The sequence below is a fragment of the Meles meles genome, chromosome 15, assembly GCF_922984935.1.
Source record: "Meles meles chromosome 15, mMelMel3.1 paternal haplotype, whole genome shotgun sequence".
NCBI classification, from domain to species: domain Eukaryota; kingdom Metazoa; phylum Chordata; class Mammalia; order Carnivora; family Mustelidae; genus Meles; species Meles meles.
In genome coordinates this window covers 48,797,716-48,822,854 of record NC_060080.1, presented here as the reverse complement: position 1 = coordinate 48,822,854, position 25,139 = coordinate 48,797,716, and the positions used below count along the sequence as shown (strand labels likewise).

Genomic DNA, 25,139 nt, shown 5'->3' with positions numbered 1-25,139 from the left:
CTTGAAAACTTTTTACCAAACTTGATACTCAATAGACTAGACCTCAGAATGCACATTGGTCTTTCTTCCTCTCAATCTTTGCTCAGTTTCTTCAATATGAAATAATTCTTACATTAAAAAATAATTATATTGGGGTGCCTGGGTGGCTCAGTGGGTTAAAGCCTCTGTCTTGGGCTCGGGTTATGGTCTCAGGGTCCTGGGATTGAGACCCACATCGGGCTCTCTGCTCAGCAGGGAGCCTGCTTCCTCCTCTCTCTCTGTCTGCCTCTCTGCCTACTTGTGATCTCTGTCTGTCAAATAAATAATTAAAATCTTTAAAAAAAATTATCAGAAATCCTGCTCAATATTTAAGATTAAGGCCAAATGTTCCCTTTCACAGTCAGGCTTTCCTCATATCCCAGCAGTCAGTGACCTCTTCCTCTCTACACTTAGGATAAATTTTTGATTTGTACTAATTTCTCCTAATGCCATTTAATTTCTTGTTCATATTCAAATACTTATGTCTGTTGCTAGAATATTTTTATGGCATTTTTTCTTTGGAAACTAGTGCTAATTACACATTGTATTTGGTTTCTACTTCTATAGCTTTTAAAAAAAATGATGCTGACTTTTTGATGAGTTCAAGCTCCTCCAGATGCTAGGAGATTCCTTCTTTAATGACAAAGTTCAGGAGTTTTATGTAGATATATCTAGATGTTTCTATTGTTATTTCCATAAATTCTTTTTACTGTAAAAAAAACTTAATTCTGGGCCTGAATTATAGCTCATTTCTTCCAATGGAACAGGGATTTGTCACCAGAGGTCTATAAGTTAAATTGTTCTGTTTTTAAAATCCAGGTACTTTGAAATGATGCAAAATTGTAAGTGCTGTGGACTTCCCAGGGAAGAGGTTTATACTTTTCATTAGATTCTAAAATGGGTACTTTGTCTTATTCATTGCATCATGGGCAAAATTTTGACTCTTCTGAATAGCAGAAACATTTTCCAGCACTGTTGCTAGGACTTTTTATGATATTGTAGTGGCATTTTAAACTTATTTAAAACATTTTCTATCTCAACCATCCTGCTTTTTTTATTCCTGCCTACATTACTTCAAGCTCCCTTTCATCTCTGTTGGCTTTCTTATCTCATCTGTCATCTCTTATTTTATATTTTAAATTTTATTGAGAACAAAGGCAAAAGTAGATCCTGTTTAAAATGTACTTTTGTTTTCTATAGTAAAGTTTGCTCCTTCTAACTCTTCGTCATCTCTTTGGGCACTATAGTAATAATGCCTTATTTCTTCCCAATTATTTCCGGAGACTTCATGTTGATTTTTATCTGCTTCAGGGTCTGGTTTTTGTTCCATAGAATGTGGATAATTTTCCTGGAATCCTTTCATTTTTCAACTGGATGCAGCTAGATTTCTTCTCTTCGGTTGTAAGCAAGGTCATAATACATTTAACTTGCATTATCCATTCAGAGGAGTGTGAATGGGCCTATGGCTGAGGGAAGTCACAATATGAGTGTGTAAATATTTGTAAATTCTATGTTTGGATTTAACCCCTAGGGTAGGTAGAATAATGGTCCCCCAAAGATGTTCACATCCTAATCCCTGGAACCTGTGAATATGTTAGGCTACTTGACAAAGGAGAATTAAGATTGCAGATGAAATTATGGTTCTCATCAGTCTACCTTCAAATAGGAAGATTATCTGGGATTATCTCAGGTAAGCCCACTGCAGGCTTCAAAGATAGAGGAACAGGGCCATGAACTCAAAAATGCATGTGTCTTCTAGAAGCTAGGAAAGTCAGGGAAACATTCTCCTCTTGTGCCCGTTCAAGGAATGTAACTTTGCCAACACCATGGTTTTAGCCTAAGGAGACCTGTATCACACCCTTAACATATAGAACTCTGGGATGATACATTTGTGCTGTTCTGAATCACTGAATGTAAGGCAGATGGTTATACCAACTCGCCTTTACTCCAGGTATACTTTGTGGCTGTGTCCAGACTTCTTCCAAGTGGGAGAGGAGTCCTTCCCTAGCAAGGCAGAAAGCCATCTCATCCTTTGATTTGCCATGATTACAGGAATGACCTGATCCCCCAGCACAATTCCTTCAGAACAGTGTTATCACACAGCAGAGAAAATCTACACGTTATCTTCTGTGATCTCATCTGTCCTGTGGGCCAGACTCATTCTTCAGACTTCCCTCTAAATAAGGTGGTAAGACTTTTGCCAATTTCTTTTTTCTTCATTTTCTTTGACACTTTTTTTTTTAATGTGAAGTTGAGAATTTGCCTTGTGGTTTTTCTTCATTTTGTACTATACTTTGTACATTTTGTACGGATTTGCACTATACTGGAATTCTTCTTTGTTTCCAGGCAGGAATGGCCCTTGTTATTTCTTCTCTCCTCCTTTTTTTGATCCTGTCAATTATAGTGCAATTTGATTTGCACTATACTGGAATTCTTCTTTGTTTCCAGGCAGGAATGGCCCTTGTTATTTCTTCTCTCCTCCTTTTTTTGATCCTGTCAATATGGGGGCTTTAGACATCTAGATTCAAGGAACCGTCTTACTTAGAAGCCCATTTTATTCTAGAAATAAACATTTATTTTAGTTAATGGTATCGGTTTTATGTAAAACATTCCTTTATAAGGTTAGCAGTTCTACTTCTCATAGGACCATATTCATAGAAATTCATGTATAAGTAAATTCTGGAACTTCTATGGATGGAATTTTGTCCCACACCCCCAAGTTTTATATGTTGAAACACTAACCCCCAATGTCACTGTATTTGTAGATAGGACCATTAGGAGGTAATGAAGGTTAAATGAGGTTAGAAGAGTGGGGCTCTAATCTGGTAGGGTTGTTGGTCTTATAAAAAGAAGAAGAAATCTCTCTGTGTGTACAAAGAAGAGGTGATGTGTGCATACAGTGAGAAGGTGACTGCCTACAAGCCAACAAAAGAGGCCTCAGAATAAAACCTACTTTTCTGGTGGCTTGATCTTAGACTTCCCAGCCTCCAGAACTGTGAGAAAGAATTTCTGTTGTTTAAGCCAGCTAGTCTATGGCATTTGTTATGATGGCCTGAGTCGACTCAGACAGGAAAATGTGGGATTTAGAGGACTGTGTTCTCCAGGTTATAGTCTCTGCAGGTAGGTGTATGACTGGGCTGTGTCATAGGCAAGAAAAAAGATTATTTCAAGAGATTTCTTTCTGGAGATCCAAGAGGCCTCAGCATGGTAGATTCTTTAGGTTTCTGTCTTTTGGATAACATATTTTTTCCCAGGGAAGAATTGTCCCCAAAGACTAGACATTGTTTAGAATTTTCTACCTGTGTCACGTCTCTGTCAACATAACTCAATTTTTTATAAGATTGCAACTTGAAGGGTGCTTCTGATAGTATTTGAAATTCTTCCACGTTGCAGGTGACTCACTTCAGCCTCCACGGAAAATACTAAGAAAGTAAGTGCTTGTCCTAAGACTGCTTCTTGCCAATGCGTTTGCGGTATAACAGGATTGATGGAATCAGGCTGAGGGAGGTAGACTTTGACTTTGAAGCCAGGTTTCATTGTTTGCCAGTTTTGCAAAATTGTTGAAGTCTTTTTTAACTTTTCTGGGCTTTAGATTTATCATCTCTAAAATGGGAAGAACAGTTAGCATGAGGGCTTAAAGAGATAATGCATTTTAAATAATTTAGTGCAGTTCCAGGTACATATTTAGGATTCGATCAATGGCAGCCATATTGTCTTACCTCACAGAAGCAGTTGATATATGTTTCACTATCCCCTGCCTCCAAATATGTCCCTCTGGGGTACAACCTTTCTTTTACCTCATCATGGATTCATTAACAGTCTTTCTCCTGCAAATACATAATTTGGCCACATGTAGGTAGTTCTCTCTCACACAGGTTCTCTCTCTCTTTCTTTTAGAAAAACCTCATTTTTGCCAGGTTTAGGGGAATACAAAACTAAAGCAAGCTGTGAAATAATAAGAAATATATATTGGTCTCTTCCCCCAGTTCCTGACAGAGGACTTCTAAAACCCTTGTAAATTTCTAAGGGATAAGAGCCCTAGGAACATGTCTTATTTTAACTTTTGGTTTTTGATGCCAGTTCCTGACACAGAACTCTTAAAAACGTTTGTGAATTCCTGAGAGATAAGAGAACTAAGAGCACCTCTGGGTGGGTACCTGAATGGCTCCTAGATGGGATATATCACCAGAAAGACTGAGCCATTGTTAGAAACTTTGAGTTTGTAACTTCACCCCTCATTCTCCAGAGACAGAAGAGGGGCTGGAAATGGAATTAATGATTGAAAATGCCTACATGAGGAAGCCTCCCTAATAATCCAAGAGTTCAGAGAGCTTCCAGATGGGTTGTACAGCCATATCCCAGGAGAATGTCACACCCCAACTCCACCTGGAAGGAAGCTCTTGTGTTTGGGACTCTCCTAGACCTTGCCCTATCACTTCAGCTAACTGTTCGTCTGTATCCTTTATCATGTCCATTAATAAATTGGCAGACCTAAGTAAGAGTTCTTAGAATCCAGTGAGCTGTTCTGGCAAATAATTGAATCTAAGATGGGGATCATGGGGACTTCTGGTTTGTATCCAAGTTGGGCAGAAGTTGTGGGTTACCCAGGGACCTACTACTTGCGATTGGCAGTCTTGAAGGACTGAGCCCTTACCCTGTGGGATCTGATGCTATCTCTGGGTGGATAGTGTCAGAATTGAGTTAAATTGTAGGCTACAGCTGGTGTCATGGCAGATTGCTTGATGGGGAACCCTACTGACTTGGTGTCAGAAGGTTGTAAGTGTAGTAGTTGTGTGAGAATGAAGGGGACACATGGGAGGAAGATCTGGGGTTTTCCTGTATAAAAAGCAAAGCAGAAATAACAGGAACACATCAATATTTTCTCTCAACCTGGAGCAGACTTCCTGTGCTACTGTTAAATGTTCCTTGATTTTCATTTTTTTCCAAAAAAAAAAGACACTTTTGACTTGAACTTTTCTTAGCTCTCTGTCTGCAATTTCTTAATTAGCCTCCATCTTGATCTCATTTGTGAATTTTCTTAATTATCCATTTTGTTAATGTGATTAAAGCTAACAGTAATTTGACATTGTCTATGGCAATTGATTTTGAAGTGTGTATATAAATTTCATATTTTATTTTCTCGTACATTATTTATCTGTCATAACCAGAAATTGAAATATTCCATATAGCCACAAACACATATTTCCAAATACTCAAAGCCTTTTCTTTCAGCTTCAAGTTACTTTTTGTTATTTTTTGGCAACTATTCTGAAGTTTAATGCATCCTAACCTGTCCTCTTCAACAGAGTACATTTTATTGAGTTTAATACTTTCCTCATGGCTGTAATTCTTTGTTAAATTAAATATGTTGATGATGTAAAGGTCTTCATGGTTATTTCAGGTGTCAGTACTCTTTATCTCCTCCCCTGCCCCCCAAATTCATTTCTCTCTTCTATTGTTACTCTTATTCTGATTCATTTGAGGTCAGTGACATGCAAAACAATGGTTGTTGAGAGATTTTGGGAAAGAAGTTTCCTCCCTTTTAAGAGAAGTTCGAAGGAGAAGGGAGTCTCTTTTTTTCAAATATCATTTGGTAGCTGGTGAACATGGAAACTTGATGAGGTATGGCTGAGTATGACAGATCCTGGGGAACTTCCAGGAAATGGAACCTGAGCTAAAACCTGCCCTACCTGTATAGTTTACTCATTTCCTTGATTATTAATGACCGATTTGAATTGGGCTTTCTTCCACTTTTACATCAAAATATTTCTAACATATATTTATAGGATATAGAATTTATGTCATCTGTTTTAGCTGTTTGAAAAGTTCGCTTTTTCTTGATCATAAGAAAAAACTGAATGTTTTTTAAGGGCTGTGTTGCCATGATACATGGGATATATCTTCCTTTATTTAATTCTGTAGACCCAGACCCAGACCTTTTCTGGAATTTCAGATGTCAGCTATCCATATCAATACCCATCAAAGTCAAGCATTGGATCATCTTATGAATCATCAGTACTGTTACCTAGATAATTATCTAAGAAATAACATTTCCCAAGTATCTTTAATTACTGTCTATGTTAATAATAATTCCCAAGGAAGGACTAAAATAGGAATATCTATTCATCTAAAATCATGATATGTCTAAAATTATCCCCTAAATTTCAGCTTTTGTGAAGCTAATTTATGTGGAAACAAGGTAAGTAAATAAATAAATTTAGATAGGATTTGGATATAAGTGGGCACAGGAAAAAGTTCTATGAGGAAACAAATAGGAGAATGTTTCTATAGGCTGTTTCATCCTGGGTACAGCTTCAATTTTGAATATTTCAAGATTCCCTATAAAATATTAATTTCACCCAAAATTAACTTTAAATTTCATCTCAGAAGACTAGTGAAAGACCATTGGAAAAAAGGAATTGAAGCATAAGGCTCTCTGAAATATTCATTGGAAAAAAAATATGTTGTTCTTTCTAATAGGGAGCGCTTTTCCCAACTGTAACTCCAGTGAGATTCAAAATTTTATTTTAGCACTTAAACCTATGACTTTGATCTCTTGTTCCTTGGGAGAATTAATGCATTATGGTGTGAAAAAAAAAGTTTGAGATGTTTTACTGATTTCAGTAGATACAGTATAAAGAAAGAAAATGAAGCATTGGTCCCCACTGAGAAGGAAAGAGTTAAAGAATGAGGGTACTGGAAATCAAAGATAAATCCTATCTACTCTCTTATTTTTGAACAACAATGGTTATAAGCTTCTGGCAGCTACTGTGTACAAATTTGAAAAGCTGTGAAATTTTGCCCAAGATTGGAAAGATTGCCAATGGAGTGAGAAATTGGAAAAGCCGGTTGGGGTTTCCTTCACAAAAGTACAAAAAAAAAAAAAAATTGAAATAGTATTTGTGACTTTAGCAAGGTCCTCCATGTCTCACTTTGCCATTTATTTGTTTGTGAATTATAAGTTTGGTAGGTTTTGGGAAAATCACTCCCCAGGAGCATAATAACCATTTAGATTAAAAATGAAGATCTGAAGGATAGACTGATATTCCACAAATTGCAGATCTAACTCACTCCAGTTTCAAGGGAGAAAGCCCTCAGTTTTCCAGGATCTGCGTAGGATTACTACAGCTTAAGAACCCGGCTTAGAAAACGATTGCTTCCAAAACTTTGCTATTATTGATAATCTTCTCAAGAACGTGCTTGCTGATTCCCTGCTTTCAATAACTACATGATATTTATTGGGTCTATTGGGTAAAAGAAATGAAAATTTTAATGTTTTGATACACAGTCAAATTGCCCTCCAGGAAGAGTATACTAGTTTTCTCATTCACCAGTAATGCTTTTGGCAACATTTTTAGAGGCACTCTGAAGGGTTTCATTTTCTAGAGCATGAATTTTATGAACATCTACTGGTAGATCACTAGTCATTCTGAAAATATGACAAGCCTTAACAACCAATTGACATGAATTTAAATTATCCTGGTTTTCATTGTTGTAAGTTCCTGTTAAATCATAAAAAAAAGTCTCACTGGCACTCTCAACAGAATCTTGAGCCAAGGTAGGATCTCCTGTTGGATAGAGTTGTGCCTGGGATAATAGAGTACTGGCCTTGCTTCATTGAGCATATCACATTGGAACTGAATGTGCATAGCTCAGCAACACAGAGCATTAGGTATCATTATTAACAATTTTGTCAGTTTTATTGCCTAAACATTTTTTTGGATCTCTCTCTCCATTGTCCCTGTAGCATGCATTTAGGTTACCACCTCTTACCTGCACCGCCAAGGTTGGTCTTGTAACTCATTCTAAATGTACTTTTTCCTTTCAAATCTGTTTTCAGTCCTGAAGCTAGGGTGATATTTACAAAATGTAACTCTGATTGTGTCAACCATTTGCTTAACGAAAACCTTCCATGAAATCTCATTACTCTTTAAAGAAAACAATCTTAACACTGCTTTTACAACTGCATGGGATCCGATATCCAAGTATTTCTGCAGCGTCATCTGGTTCTCTGTCCATTCTTCCTCTCTGCATTTCAGTCACATAGAAAGTTTGATTTCCCAAATCTGCCATATTTACTTCTTTGTCAGGATATTTGCACATGCAGTTTCCTTTTCCCAATATACCTTTCTTCCCTGTTTGCCTTACTGTTACTTACATCCTTTAGTCTGTTCCTTATATCCTTTAGCTATCATCCCAAATATCATTTAAGAGTTTCCTTGATCCCCAGACTATATCAAATGCTTTCCTTGTGTTCTTTCAAAACACCCCGCCATTTTTCCTGTAGCACCTACTTCGGTTTGACTCTATGTATTTGTGTGATGATTTGATGCCTCTTTATCTCTACTATGAGGCCATAAGCTTTATGGGATGAGAAGATGTGTCTGTTTATTATTTTATTATTATATCTCAGGGTCCCCGAAATGCCTGTAACTTAGTAGATACTCAGTAAATATATGTGAAGTAATCGAATATGAGACTTCAGAAGATTGGCTTCCAAAGGAAAAGATCACAAGAGTGACAGGATATTATGTAACAGAAAAATTTGAGACCAAACAGATGGGTGCTTCCTAACCAAGAGTGATTTTGCCCTCCCTGGGATATCTGGCAATGTCTGGAGACATTGTCGGGTGTCATAGCTGGGAGGTAATACTGGTATCTAGTGGATACAGGAACAGGACAGAATGCTGTCCCTTTAATGTACTGGACAGCCAAGGTTGAGGAACCCTGTTGCAGAGTGAATGCTCTTTGAAAGACAGGAAGTTCACTCAGAACAGTTGCAGAAGAGTCAGTAGGTTGATCTTGGTTATTAAAGTCTTTAGTTTGGCTAATTCAATCTGTATGGTGTTCAGCATTGAGACATTTACAGAATCATGCAGGGGTGAAATTCAAATTATTCAACAATCAGTATAGCAGGAAGAGTGACTAATGAGAATGGATGTTGGTTGTTCAGATAAGAAAATCAAAACAAGGTGTCAATACAAGCAAAATATCAGCCCTGGTTATAAACTATATGCCATTTTGTAATTTTTAGAATGTTAAAAACCTTAAGGCCTTTAATTGTAAAATAAAACTAAACAAAGTGCTTTGTTAATACCAACTTACGTGAGAGTCTAAGGTACATGCCAAGAATCATTTCGTCACTTTTTTTGGTCTTGCTTTTTCATGCTTATCTCATGGTGATTCTGTGAGTGGCTCAAGTTTACACCCTCTTTAAGTTATGTTTCCATGGTTTAAGCAGAGATTATATACATATTTCTGAGGATAATGCCCTTCACCCTAAACAGTGAATTCTAGCCAGATCACAATATCCATCTTTCTTAAGGGACAGAATATCTTGCAACTCAAGAATGATTATGATAGGTAAATAGATGTAGGCAGCTAAAGAAAAGGAATATGGAAAGACAAAATATTGACAATAGAGAAGCCCTTTAGATTATAGAAAACAGCAGGAAATGATATTATTTTCAATCAACTGGTGCACGACAGGGACATCAAAGAATGTAGAGCTACCAATAGGAATAGTACTGAACTTGAGTCCAGAATAAGGATTGTCTCAAAATGCAGTCAGAAAAAAAGGATATGGTACATTTAAGACAAAAATGTAAGAATGGCATGAAGGTGACAGGCGGGGTCATGGTGACAAAGAAAGATGAACTACATATGGGAAAATAGAGGCTGAAGAGAAGAGGGTAAAACATGGTTGACTCTTGCCCCTGTTTGTTTGGGATTTGTTAGTTGATTCCATGGGTTTGTCTTTGCTGCCTCAGGATCAGACTGAATGAAGGGATTGGGCTCTGTTCATTTAACTGAGCTCCCTTCTTTCTGTAGGAGCTCGATCCTGAGTGCCTCACCGCTAAATCCCCATTTACATGGAAACTGTACGGGAGCAAAGGGAACAATTTAAGGTTACACCTAAAAAAATCGCATCATCCTTGCCTTCTAATTTTCATTTCTTTTTATGATAACACATAAACCTGTTATAAAAACAAAAAGGACAAATCAGAGCAACAAATATCATTCGCCTACCTAGCCTCCTTATCTCTGAGTTCATCACCTCAGACATAAGCACATTCCACTTTTCAGCTCTTTGTCTTCTCATATTAAGTTCCATATTACTATTTGTCTGTTTATAGATTCCTATTTCTTAACTCTTCTATTTTAAACATTACCTATACTTCTTACTTTGGAAGATAAAGTTTTGCCTCTTACGTTACTCTACCTCCCGATTTCATTACCCCACGGTTTTTGGTTAAATTCATATTCGATGTATAGATTGTTATTAATAGGTAAATATAATTTATGGCTGAACCAAATATTGTTATGTTCATCCTTTGCTTTTTATGTAATTCATTTTTTAAAAAATTTTATTTGAGTATAATTGACACACAATGTTACATTAGTTTCAGGAGGACAGCATAATGATTCACTTCTCTATACTTTATGCAACCACCGACCACAAGTGTAGCTACCGTCTGTCACCATACAACCTTGTTACCACACCTTCGACTATATTCCCTCTACTGTGCCTTTTATTCCCCTGATTTACCCATTCTGTAACTAGAAGTCTATAACTTCCACTCCCTTTAGCCCATCTTTTCCACACCCTCACACCCCTCTTGTGGCGGCTACCAGATTGTTCTTTGTATTTATAAGTCTGGTTCTGCTTCTTGTTTGTTTATTCATTTGTTGTTGCTGTTTTCTTGTTTTTGTTTTTGTTTTAGATTTAGATGTTATTTGTCTTTCTCAGCAGCTTTATCTTATTTAGAATAATACTCTCATTCCTCTCTACATTCATCCATGTTGTCGCAAATGGCACAATGTCAGCCTTTTTTATGGTTGAAATATTTGTGTGTGTGGTGTTTGTGTGTGTGTGTGTGTGTGTGTGTATCACCTCTTCCTTATCTATTTGTCTACAAATAAAAACTTAGGCTTTTTTGATCACCTAATAGTGATGTTATTTTTTTACTTATTTAGTTTATTTTGAGTCTTCAGTTAAACCAAGGCTGTGTGAAAATATATAATAGGTAAATATATGCATGTGTGTGTATATATAGATATATATGTGTAAGTATATATGTATCAGTGTGTATGTGTATATATATTTTATATATGTAATTTTCTATATTGTCAGCCTGTCATATAGTATTAATAGATTCCATTTTTCCCCTGAAGACAGCTGTTTTGTACTGCCTAACTTTTGCTCTGCTCCGGGTTTATTTCTCCTTAGGCCTTGCTCCTCCTGGGATCTCCATCGCAGTCATTTTTACATAACTTGCACCCTTCCATTGCATTAGTTCCATTCCTGAATCCCATCCTTCATTTACTCTCCTGATTTGTTGGACCACATACTCTAGGAGATTCCTGAGAGTGGATGTAGGAAATGGGTTTTTGGGAATTTGCTTTTCTGCAAAGGACTTTATTGTGTCACTACAAATGAATGATAATTTAACTTTACATAGAATTTTAGGTTGAATGGAATATTTACTTATAATTTTGAAGTCACTGTTTCATTATTCTCAAGGATCTCAAATTACTTTTGAGATGTCTGGCATCTCTTATTACTCTTGAGGGGTCTTATGTTGAAGATTCATATTCCTTTTAGGACTTAATGTTTTTCCCAGGAGCTCTCGGATTACATGATGATGAATGCTTAAAAAAATAATTTTGTTGGGGGTGCCTGTGTGGTTCAGTCTTTTGTGTCTGATGCTTGATTTTGGCTAAGGTAATGATCACAGTGTTGTGAGATCAAGCCCTGCCTCAGGCTCAGTGCTCAGCAAAGAGTCTGCTTTTCCCTCTCCCTCCCCTTCTGCCCCAACCCACCCCTGGGGGGGGGGGGAGTCTCTCTTTCTCAAATAAATGAATAAATAAAATCTTTAAAAAATAATAATTTTGCTGGACATTCAGTGGGTTTTTGACTTTGGAGACTCCTAAATATTAACTGTGGAAAGCTTTATTTTTTTTTTTCCTAAATATTTTTCTGTTCTTACTTTCTGTCAAAATCTTTTGATGTTGGATCCTGGCTAGATGTCCTAGTTTTTTTATTTTCCATCTCTCAGTTCTGATTTCTACTTTTTGTGATTTCTTCTTTACCTTTCAATGTTTTCATTAATAGTTTCTCACTTTTCTACTATGATTTCCTTTTTAAAATAACATGTTTTCATTTAATTATTTCCTATCATTCCACTGAAGCTATTAATGGTAGGATCTATGACAAAAGAAACATATTATGCTTATTATGTATAGCTTTCCTTCCTACTTCAGTTTTATGTCTGTTTTCTATGAGCTCCTTACTATGTTGTTTGTTTAAATCTCTGTCTTTCATGGTAGAAGATTTCTTAAATGTCTGGTGATTATTGACTAGAAACTCACATGGAGGACTGAGGCAACTCAAAAGCCAATGGTTGTGTATACGAGTGGGCTTGTCAGTGGTGTGTTTACATGAGTACCTCCTTCCCATGAAAAAGTGCTAAGAAAAGGGCACCCACCACTCACCACTCTTCGTGGTGGGACTGGGAAGCTACTGTCCCTGCTTTGCAGGGACAGGGGACTTAAGTTCTCACTACTCCTTATAAAGCTTTTAAATCATCTTATTTTCAGTCTTCTGCCAAATCCCTCATACCAAGTGACATGAATTCATTTGCTATTTTTCACATGGTTTCTGGTTGGCTCACCAGCGCCCATCCTCTACAAGGTTAAATTTCTGCTTTCAGTTATCTACTGAGTTACCCACTTTTCTGATTTTGTTGGTTCCTCTCATCTACTGTCACTTTGTATCTCATTTTCCTTATCCTTGCACAACTAAATTTTTTGTCTGTTTGTTTGTTCTTAGTATGCCATTGATGTTTTTTTTTCCCCCACAGATAAACACCAATATTCAATCTTTCATGCTTAGGCAAAACTCAATCTTAATTTTGTTGATTTCAAAATAAATGCACAGGTACTTCTATAATACGCTAAAGTGATGTGAAATTGAACTACATTTGAGTTACACATATTCAGTTATAATTGTTTCAGGAAAAAGAATAACACCAAACAAAGTGAGAGAGAATGAATTTAAATAGGTGATTCTGTTCACCCAACAAACACATGCTTTATGACAGGCCTCAGAAATCTTACTCAACTGGAGAAATAAGAATGTTTCTCATTGCTGGAAAAAATATGCCCATTTTGGACTTACTGAAATAATATTAGCTGTTTTTCCTAGGGTATTTCTTGAGATTAGTTTAACAAAAGCTTTTACCTTTAAACCTAATTGCAGTGTATGAAAAAGTTCTGTTGCTTAGGAAGATTTAGGGGGTCTTAATAATATTCATTTGGGAGATTGCTTAATAAGGCAGTTAGTAAAATATTATAACTTTCACAAAACTTAGGCTTTTGTTCAAGATTAAGATGAAATAAGTGGAAAGAAACAAAAATATCTCTGATTAAAAAAAATCTATATAAGTAGAAGCTAAATAGCTTGCTAAACAAAGAGAAAGATAAATACCACTTTTAAGATATTTTTCATATCACCTATTTGCATTTTTTAAATCTCTCTCTCTCCCTATATGGCCCTCTTTTAGATTCGAGTAGGCTCTAGTGTGGGCTGTAATCTAGTTTACTGCTGTCCAATCTGTGGTTTTTTTCCTCATCAAATACCAGCATGCTGCATTAGGATGTACCAGAAGGGGAATCTAATGGAACCTTTGTGCTGGTCTAAGAATTTCTTCTGGAGCATGTGGCTGGATTGACAGCTAGCACAATTTTTCATGGAAGCCCATTTCACAGCTAAAGAATTAAACTACCTTAAATTGGTTCTTTATTCCGAGATGATCCAGAATTAATTTTTAAAAATTCTTTCCTGTTTGTAATAAAAACACTTAAGACTATGACATTTTCCTCTGCGTAAGCTTTTGGTGTGTGCCATCATAACATAAGCAATAAAAACTCACTTTTAACCATTACACATCCTGCCTCCCATAGATTTTATGCATACTTGAGATGATATGTTTTTGAAATTTCTCAAAGTCAGGAATTTTTCTTTTCAATTAAAAATATGGAAAATACGGAATAAAAATATAATAGGGACCTATATTCTTTTTCATACTAATAGCTGCTTTTTAAAAAATTTATTTAAATTCAATTTAGTTAACATACAGTGTATTATTAGTTTCAGGGCTAGAATTTAGTGATTCATCAGTTGCATATAACACCCCATGCTCATTCCATCAAATGCTCTCCTTAATGCCCATCACTCCATTACCCCATCTCCCCATCCCCCTCCCTTCCAGCAATGCTGTTTGTTTCCTAGGGTTAAGAGTCTCTTAATGGTTTGCCTCCCTCTCCGTTTTTAATCTTATTTTATTTTTTTCTTCTCTTCCCCTATGTTCATCTGTTTTGTTTCTTAAATTCCACATATGAGTGAAATCATGTTATTTGCCTTCCCCTGACTGACTTATTTCACTTAATAATAAGCATAATACAGTCTAGTTTTGTCCACATCATTGCAAATGGCACGATTACATTCTTTTTGATAGCTGAGTAATATTCCACTGTGCATATATACCACATCTTTTTTATCCATTCACCTGTTAAAGGACATCTCAGCTCCCTCCACAGTTTGGCTATTGTGGACATTGCTGCTCTGAACATTGGGGTGCAGGTGTCCCTTCATTTCACTACATTTGTATCTTTGGGGCAAATACACAGTAGTGCAATTGCTGCGTTTTAGGGTAGCTCTCTTTAACTTTTTGCGGAACATACTCTTTTCCAGAATGTCCATACCAGTTTGCATTCACACCAACAGTGTAAGAAGGTTCCCCGTTCTCAGCATCCTTGCCAGCATCTGTTGTTTCCTGAGTTATTAAGTTTAGACATTCTGACTGGTGTGAGGTGGTATCTCGTTGTGGTTTTCATTGGAATTTCCCTGATGCCAAGTGATGTGGAGCATTTTTTCATGTGTCTGTGGGCCATTTGTATGTCTTCTTTCCAGAAATGTCTGTTCATATCTTCTGCCCATCTCTTGACTGGATTTTTGGCTTTTTTTGGGTGCTCAGTTTGATTTTTGAATATTAGCCCTTTATCTGATATGTCATTTATGAATATCTTCTCCCATTCTGTAGGTCACCTTTTCATTTTGCTGACTGTTTCCTTTGCTATGCAAAAGCTTTTTATCCTGATGAAGTCCAGTAGTTCATTTTTGCTTTTGTTTTCCTTGCCTCTGGATACGTTTCTAGCAAGAAGTTGCTGCAGTCAAGGTCACAGACATTACAGCCTGTGTTCTCCTCTAGGATTTTGATGGATTCCTGTCTCACATTTGGACTCACATTGAGTTTATTTTTGTGTATGGTGTAAGAATGTGGTCTAGTTTCATTCTTCTGTATGTGGCTGTCCAGTTTTCCCAACACCACTTATTGAAGAGGCCCCCCCCCCCCCCATTGGATATTCTTTCCTGCTTTGTTGAGAATTAGTTGACCATAGAGTTGAGGGTCTATTTCTGGGTTCTCTCTTTGGTTTCACTGACCTGTGTGTCTGTGTTTGTGCCAGTACCCTACTGTCTTGATGGTAACAGCTTTGTGATACAGCTTGAAGTCTGGAATTGTGGTTTTGTTTTTTGTTTTCTTTTTCAACATTACTTTGGCTATTTGGGGTCTTTTCTGGTTCCATACAAATTTTAGGATTGTTCCAGTTCTATGAAGAATGCTGGTGGTATTTTGAGAGGGACTGCACTGAATGTGTAAATTGCTTTTGGTAATGTAGGCATTTTAACTGCTTTTTGTCACATATGCATCCTTTGAATGTACACACACTCCTACATCTGGACATACACACAAATACTATGTCTTTAAAGAAATAAAACCATACTAAAGTCCCCGCTAACCAGCTTTACAGTCCAATTTCCTTTTCTCAACATGAGCATTATCATGACTTTTGTGTATATTTCTCTTGTCCATTTATTTTTATATTTTAACATTTTTATAAATATCCATAAAACATATATATTACTGGTTTTTTATTTTAAGGTTCTCATAAATCAGCATTTATACATTATATACAGATCTACCCTTTTCTTTTCTTTTCTTTTTATCAACATCATGCATTTAGGATTTATCCAGTTGGGGCACCTGGGTGGCTCAGTTGGTTAAGGGTCTGCCTTTGGCTTAGGTCACCATCTCAGTGTCCTGGGATCCTTCCTGCTCAGTGGGGAGTCTGCTTCTCCCTCTCTGCCTGTTCCTTCCCCTTGCTTGGGCTCGCTCTCTCAAATAAATAAACAAATAAATAAAAATCTTTATTTAAAAAAAAGATCTTTCCAGTTAGATGTATATAGCATGAATTCTTCCATTTTATCCGTTGTAAAGTGCTCCTCCTATGACTATTCAAAATTATATATAATATATAATGTAATATAGTATAGTATACAGCATAATAGACAGTTTTATATATATATTATATTACTTTAATGATGGGCAGTTAGGCTGTTAATAAGTTTTAACACTGGAAACACAGCACAAGTGCTGCAATGAGCATCTCTGAGGACATGTAAGAGATATTTGTCCTGGGGAACTTAACTGGAGATGGAATGTTCACTGGGTTTGCCATTATGCCATCCACTCTATAGAGTTTCATTCTTGACACACACAAGTTCCTTGCATGCCACACCTGTATTAAGGAGACTTTGCTGGCCGGCATGTAAACTGGTACAGCCACTATGGAAAAAATTATGGAGGTTTTTTCAAAAAATTAAAAGTATAACTACATTATGATTCTTTCATTCCACTTCTTGATATATATCTGAGGGAAATGAAATCAGGAACCTCAAAAGATATCTGTACTTCATGTTAATTGGAGCATTATTTGCAATAGTCAAGACATGGAAACAATTTATATGTCCATCAATAGATGAATGGGTAAAAAAGACGTGGTATATATACATTGTGGAATATTATTCAGCCATAAAAAGAAGGAAATCCTGCTATTTAGGACAAAATTAATGAAATTTGATGGACATGAAATTTGAAATTTGAGGATGTTATACTGAGTGAAGTGAAATAGACAGAGAAAGACAAGTATTATACTATCTCCCTTATAAGTGGAATCTAAAAAACACCTGAACTCATAGAAACAGAGGGTAGATTGGTAGCTAGCAGAGGCTATAGGGTCAGGGAAATGGGTGAAGTTAGTAAAAGGGTACAGACTTCCAGTTGCAAGTTGCTGAACAAGTTCCAGGATCTAATGAACAGCATGGCATACTATATTTTATACTTGAAAGTTGCTAAGAGAGCAAATCTTAAAAAAATAAAAATAAAAATCGTAACTATGTGAAGTGATGGATGTCTTAACTAAGCTTATTGTGCCAATCATTTTACAATATATACATATATAAAATAATGATGTTGTACACCTTAAATTTATACAATGTTATGCCAATTATATCTCAATAAAGCTGAAAAATAAATTCATTAGAAGGAATTAAAAAAAAAACTTTGTCCTTATCAGTTGCCCTCTTAACTGCTGCTCATCTGACAATACCAGTGTTTTTAAATCTCCCATTAGCATTGTTTTCCTATCAGTTTCCCATTATGTTCTTAATAGTTTTTGCTTTATTTATTTATTTTAAGATTTGATTTTTTTATTTGACAGAAAGAGATAGCAAGAGAGAGAGAGCGAGAGAGAGAGCGCACGCACAAGCAGGGGAACGGTAGGCAGAGGGAGAGGCAGGCTCCCCGCTAAGTGGGGAACCCAATGCAGGACTCAGTTGCAGGACCTCGGGACCATGACCTGAGTCGAAGGCAGACGTTTAACCGACTGAGGTACCCAGGTGTCCGAGTTTTTACTTTAGATATTTTGATTCTGTGCCATCTGTTATGGCATCACTATGAGGATTTCATTTTTCTCACAGAATGCATTTTAGTTTAGATGTTTCTGTATTTTTGATTCTAATCAAAATAGTAGCAAGTTTTCTTTTTATTAGTAAAGCATATTTTATTATTGAAGTAGCTGACATACAAATGTGAGTTTTAGATGTATAACATAGTGATTTGACAGTTGTCAGAATGGCTAGTATCAAAGTGAGTAAATAATACTTTCTTGTCTGTTGGCACATCTTTGCTTATTCTTTCATTTTAACTTTCCTGAATCACATTATAAAAGAATGGTTTTCATTGATTCTCAAAAATCAATGTCTTCTTCTGGAAAAAAAAAAAATTAAGGAAGACTGTATGCCTTTCACATTTGTTGCCAAACAGACACAGTCATGGCTCTTTTGATTACCTAATGTTTTTGTTATAAGCTTTATGACTTTTTCTATATGGACTGATTATTTAACTTTTTTCCTGTAATTTGGACTGTGCATTGTTTGCTTTAAATTCTAATGATGATTTTCTTTTTATAAAATAAATGATTTTACTTATACTTTTCTAATAATCCAGAACAAGAAATAAACTGCAATTCCTGAAGGTTCTCTAAAAAAGGTGCAGTGAAGTGTACATCCTCATTCACCCTTTCCCTCCATTCATTTCTCATTTTGCCAAAACAATCTGGGAGTTTTGTTACAATTTATTATTAATGAAGAACATTATGTATCTTTTTATTAAAAATAATTTCTAACATTCATACTCTCTTTTGTGTCCTTATATACCATAACTCTTATTTACTTGTAAATTTGAACAGTTAATATAAGCCTGGGAATTCCTTTATACTATACTTTCTGCACCCAGTAATTCTTTCCTTTGGTCCCTTTCTCGGATTATTGGTGAATAATTCAAGTAACAGAAAGTCTTTGAAACTAAATTTTCAGGATATTTTAAATACCCATCAGTGCATATCTTTTCTTTTTTTTTTTTTTAAGATTTATTTATTTATTTGACAGACAGAGATCACAAGTAGGCAGAGAAGCAGGCAGAGAGAGAGAGAGGGAAGCAGGCTTCCCGCCAAGCAGAGAGCCTGATGCAGCGCTCCATCCCAGGACCCTGAGATCATGACCTAAGCCAAAGGCAGAGTTTTTAACCCACTGAGTCACCCAGGCGTCCCCCATCAGTGCATATCTATTGCTTTATATGTGAATGTCGATTTTTCAGTATAAAAAATTCTTAAAGTGCAATTTTCTCCCAATCATACTCCTCTTGACATTTCTTCATTTGTTTTCTGTTAACCATTGTACAAGGAGAATTGTGAGGGTATCCTCATTTTCTTCCTTTATGAGTGAATTTTTAGATTAATACATATAGAAGTTTTTGTCTTAAGATTTTTATCTTAAGATTTAAAGTTTTTATTTTAAGATTTCATCTTAAGTATTGGCCAGTTTTTAAGGTTAAACTCAATGAAATTGATAGCTTCAATTTTGGTGTCCAGTTTTTTTTAAAATTGATGTATAGTTGAACACAATGTTAGAAACTGTCATTTTATAGGTCATAAACTATTAAATAGTAGCAATTCCACATAGTCCTCCTTGCATATGGCACAAAATTTTGACCTGTACATTAAGATCTTCCTCTATCCCTAAGAAGTTCTAAGAAGTTACCTTTTATTTCATCTTTATATATTTTTACTTTTAGTCAGTTATTTGTAAATCAGATATATTATCTTCTGCAACAAAAATGCTCATCTCTTTGATCGCTATCTTTTTGGATTTTGCCCATTTCATTTCCCTTTAAAGAAAAAAATACTTTTTGAAACATACACAATTTTCTGTTTCAGTCGCTTTCTTTGCCATTTTGTTACTGTTGTTAATTCTTATTGGACCATTTTCATCCCAGTTTGTAGCCTTGTGATCTTTATAGAGTGTATGTTTCCTTTAATAACTGGAGTGCAGAGGTAGATGCTGTCTAAAATTTACTCATATTTCCTATGATAATTTACTTTAAAAATATATTCTTTTATTTCTTGTATATAGTGTTGCTGCAAAATTTTTAAACTTAAATTATTGCGTTCTTTCTCCCATTTACTCTTTCACACAATGGGGCAGGTCTATCCTGGTCTACTCTTACTTGGCATATGAGACCATTTTCTCTGTTAGCTGTGGGGTGAAAGATTTAGAATCCTTCTCCTTAGGCTGGATGCATGGATAATTCAGGTTTATACCTCTAGGTTTCCAGCAGACTGAATTTAAAGAGCAGGAAGCTAAGCAGTGTCAGATTCTACCAAGGAAGCTGTCTCTTTGCAACTTTGTTTTAGTGCCTGGTAAAAATTATACAGCAGGGGTGAAAACATATCTGGTTTCTGGTTTGACTTAGCAAAGCGAGACTTTGCTCTAGGATTTGATAGCCAACTCCAGTTTCTTTCTTGCTGTCACTGTTGGCTGAATAGAAAAATGTTCTTGCCTCCTTAGAGGAATGACCCTTCATCCAATTCATCACGTGTTTCAGGCTAGCGTTTCAAGCCAATATGCTAGGGAGAAACTGGGTCAAAAAATATTCCTGCTGCTTGCCAACTGACTTTTATTTGGGTGTTTATGCACCTGGACTCCCAGTCTTGGCAGAGGTGCCACAAAGACTATTGACCTAAGGGAAAGGACGCTGATTGACTGGTCTTATGTCTCCCACTGCTTATTCTTAGAGTCAGGCTCAGTCAGAGGTATTGCTTGGTTCAAAATGGCTTCCTTTAATTGTTTTCTAGGACAATGTACTGCTTTCTCCAAATAGCAGTGGAGTATGATATGGTGTGTAGTTATTTCCTTCAGTTCTGCTTTATATACACTATGTATGACAGAATTCCATAAAATGCGTAGGGAGACTCTGGGCCCTAGTTTCAAGTTTCAGGACGCTCTACCCTCAAGCTCTACTTTTTTGTCTTTATGGGGGTGCGGGGAGAGTTCGCAGGGTCATGGAAGGTGGCATATACCCATTCCTGTACCACGTTGTTCCTGGAGCTATCTCTTTGATATTTTTGAGTTGGGCATGTTGTGGCTCTGAAGGGTGAGTGAGAAGCTCCTAAGCAATTTGTATTGGGAACTGTTTCCTGAAAATGGAAATTACAGTATGTGACAGATGAGACCACCTCAACCCTTGACACATAGAGATTTTTGGGCACTGAGATTTTATTATGAAATAATAATTAAGTCACTATTGTGTGCATTTTTTACAATCCATGAAATAACCATGAAATATGTCAAATTTTTCCAGGAAGTCACTATGAAATCAGCACAAAATTTCCATCAAAAATGAACCACTGTTGAGATTAGAGATAGGATTGCTAGAGGCATTATATCCGTGCTGCTCTAATTAAATGTTTCTTGTCAGAAGGAAACGCTTTTATTGCTTTTTTAGAACTAATTTCGTAACTGTATGGCCTGGGCATATGAGGTTTGCTTGAGATGTGATGCAAAGACAGTCCTGTGGGGTCTTGTTGCACTTTTAGTTCAGATCTTGTGACTGTAAGTAAAGAGACCTTTAATAAACCTTCATTTAAAGGACAGAATTTGCCTTATGTATTTATAATCCAATATGACTTGTCTCTTTTTACTTCCCCCACACAATCTGTTTTATCCAATATTGGCTTCCTTTAGCATTCCCACACTCAAAACCTACTACTCCTATGGTTAGGTGTTTGTACTCCCCATTGTGTGCCAAGTCAGACACTTTGAGTTAAGAAAGGTGTAGAGTCACTGGTCTAGCCAATCATGCTAAGCAATCCACATGTCAGCCTATTCACTCATCTTTCAATTCAGCTAGAATCACAAATCCCAAACTACTTTAGTCTTAAGTGTTCAAGACTATCCAGGAGCTATTTACATTTAAGATTTTAAGCTATTTATAGTCAAAACTTTTTAGAAAAATGCTCATTTGAAATGGATGGTACTAACCTGTGCATGTTAATAAAAGCATCCAGTAATTTAAATTTATTTGATGATTTAAAAAATATCATCAATATATTCAATTTTTAGGAAAAATATTTTACAGGGGAAAATATTCACCTAGTTGTGAGGTAAAAATAAAATTATTTTAAAAATTCATGTAGAGGATATTTGTAAATCCATTTTTATACATTCTTACATGTTAATTGATAAAATCTGAGAGAATATATAGCAACATATTAACAGTGCTTTCCTTTGGGTGATTTTAATGCCTTTCTTCTTTTTATTTATCTCTATTTCCAAATTTTTTTCTATATAAACATGTGTTACCTGTGTTCCAAGTGTAAGCAGAAGAGAAAATTACATATAATACATATATTTTAAAGCATTTCTAATTTAACTTTACTTGCTGCTAGCAATTTCATATCATTTGGCTTGGCTCACTGAGCTTCTCAAATGATACCAGGCTGTTTATATTAGAGAGTACTACAAATTGGATAACCAAAAATCTCCTAGAGAGAGCTCATAAAATGACATGGTTGGATGGAAACCTGAACAGATGGGCTAACTCTACCATGTGCTGTATTAACCCTGCTGTTCTCAGACTCGTGGCCAATAACACATTGAAAAAGTACAATTCTAAAAATAAGTTGGTGAAATGGAAGATGGTTAAGCGGTTTAATCTATGAGTTGGGACTTAGTGGACAGCACTTGTTGAAACGTTACACTCTTATTAAGACCATTTTTTTTATGACTATGAAAATACTTGTGCTTCAGAGGAGTTCTGCAAAGATGAACTCTAATGGGGGATGAGGGAACAGTAACCCAGCATGTTTCCAAGCAGTTTGACTGGAGTTAGTATATTACGCTGAAACAGAGTAAGTGATGCCTCATTATGTATATGGTGATGATAAGAGAAGGGAGAGTGGAGTCGTAATTGACTAAATAAAAAGAATAGGATGATTTCCCGATCTTTTGCATGTTCCAGTCACTGGTTGCCACAAGCAGTGGCAAAAATATACATAGTACTGTAGAAAAAAAAATTTCTATTACCCCCACTCTCCAATCATCTGCCCAAATTATATGTAGAAAAAAGAGTTTAAAGAACTGAGTTGTCAGAATTTAAAATAAAACTGTAAGTAAGAATAGAAATCTACAACTTTTGGAAATACTCCTGAATAACTATTTGGTGGTCTAGTCAACGTCAGCAGAGACCAACAGGGTCACTTAGCAGTATAGTAACAATAAAGGAATGGCAGGAAATTTCATTTTGATCAGGGAGAAAGTATAGAGTCTATGTTGTCAGAAAGTCTGGTTTCTTGTCATACATCTGTCATTAGGAGGATTTATAACCTTGAAAAAATATTGTTTATGTTCTATGAGATAGTGTCCCTTTTTTTTAAAAAAAGGAACTAAACAGATGAAATTCAAAGTCCTTCCTAATGTTAAGATTCTGTAAAAAAAAAAAAAAAGTACATGTTAGAATTAGTTACTTCAAGTTGAAGTTGTCTAGAAGGAGCTCATCCCACAGAAGATGAAGTTGCAATGATACGGTACCCACAAGCCCATTTCTTAAAGACATTTTCAAATTTAATGTGTAGTTTGGTAAAATAAAGTGAGTTGAGAGGTTAGAGAACCACTTTCCTGAGTTATAATGAAAGGATGACCTTCTTTTAGTCATACTTTGTGTTTAGTCATGGTTGAAGACCTGTGTGGGCTTCACGTCCTAAACTCTGATTAATGATTTAGCTCTCTCCAGTTCAATTCTGATTTCCCTGCCAGAAACCATACTACCACCAAATGACTAATCTGGAATTGCTGTTGGTGAGAAACCAGACTGGATTATCCGGAATGTATTGAAAGACTACATTATTTATTTAATCCCAAACCAAAAGCACAGGCACAGTCACAGTCACATTAGGATAGCACAATACCAGAAATTAATTTGGGTTTTCTGAAAGAGTTGAGTTGAAAACCAGATGTTTCTACCTTGTTCTTGGGAACTATTTTTAGATGAGCTTCCAAACATGCAGTCTATGATTCTAAAGAAATTCAAGACTGGTATTTTATCATTGTAAGGCCTTAAGTGCTTACTAGAAAATTGATTGAATTGCCTAAAGAAACTCCATGGGTTGATAAATAAAAACAACACAGTATACAGTAGGTATAATATTCATTTCATCTTGTTTAAATATTAGCAGTTAGTGACAAATTAATACTGTCTCGTGAATCCCTGCCATGAAGGAAAGATAGGAGAATGGAGAAATAACTATGAGAAATACTAGAGAATAAAATTATCATTGGAAAGAAAATTAAAGTTATGTGTGTTTATTGGTATTAAAAATAAGAGATGGCATCATTGGGCATTGGATTTATACAAAAAGGGGTCTTTGAAAGCTGGAGAAAATAGACTCAATGACATGGTAAGGAAGGAAATTCTGTTCTTATTACATACTTCAATATGACAGAGAATGTCATTGATTTATAAGTTGGATTGAATCGGGGTGGTCAAGAAATGAATACTTCTCCAGGAGATGTTGGTGATGTTACTGAGAGATGAAAAGAGTTGTGCATATCACAGGAGAGGGTTTTTGCTGGAAGTTATCTCTAGCAGAGAAATTACACATCTTTCCAGAAAGGGGTAAACCAGATGTTGATAATAGAGCAATGTTAAGAACTTTCCTCAAATGATTTATTTTTTAAAGATCAGAAGAAGGAAAAGCTAGTGAAATCGATTCCTGGACAATTCACAATGAAAGGATAGAAGATAGTGACTGAGGGGGAAAATCCTAAAATACTGAGAGATGAATTAACACTTGAATCTAGAATAGGCCGATAGAGTCTACAGATTGAAATCAGCAAGACGGACTGCCTGAAGGACACAGTTATGAGGAAACATCCGAGATTTAATAGGAGAACACTCTAAATCTCCAATTATGCTATTCATTTGATGACTCCGAACCACATTTTCCCCCATTCTCTGTTAAACTGCAAGCTTTGAGTAAAACTTCTGGGTAAAGTAATGATCTAGACATATCTTTATTTCAAGAAATTGGTCCAACTCTTAGTTTCTTCAGCAGTAACTCTAAACATGGGCCTGAGACTACTTCCTTTGACTGATAGGAATACCAGGATTACAGTTTTACTCTCAAATATTTAAGGTACAGGAACATTTCTAAAATCTCTTCCATTCAACCAATCCTTGTCTGGTATTCCTGACTATTAATTATCATTTCCTGAACACTTTGTCTGTGCTAAACACTTTGCATACAGCTGTCAAATCCTACAGTTATTTACAAATTAAATAATTAAACAGTGGAGAGGCTAGTTGACTTCTTTGAGTTACACA

At 35.9% G+C, this 25,139-nt stretch overlaps 1 protein-coding gene across 1 annotated transcript in view; it reads right to left on the bottom strand.

The window, feature by feature from the left end:
• Positions 1-7,341: 7,341 nt before the first annotated feature.
• LOC123925669 (RIB43A-like with coiled-coils protein 1) overlaps positions 7,342-25,139 on the bottom strand; it is a 76,147-nt gene continuing 58,349 nt past the window's right edge. Inside the window, 2 exon segments of the mRNA XM_045979042.1 lie at positions 7,342-7,520; positions 7,792-7,946. Coding sequence (XP_045834998.1) covers positions 7,342-7,520; positions 7,792-7,946 — 334 coding nt within the window.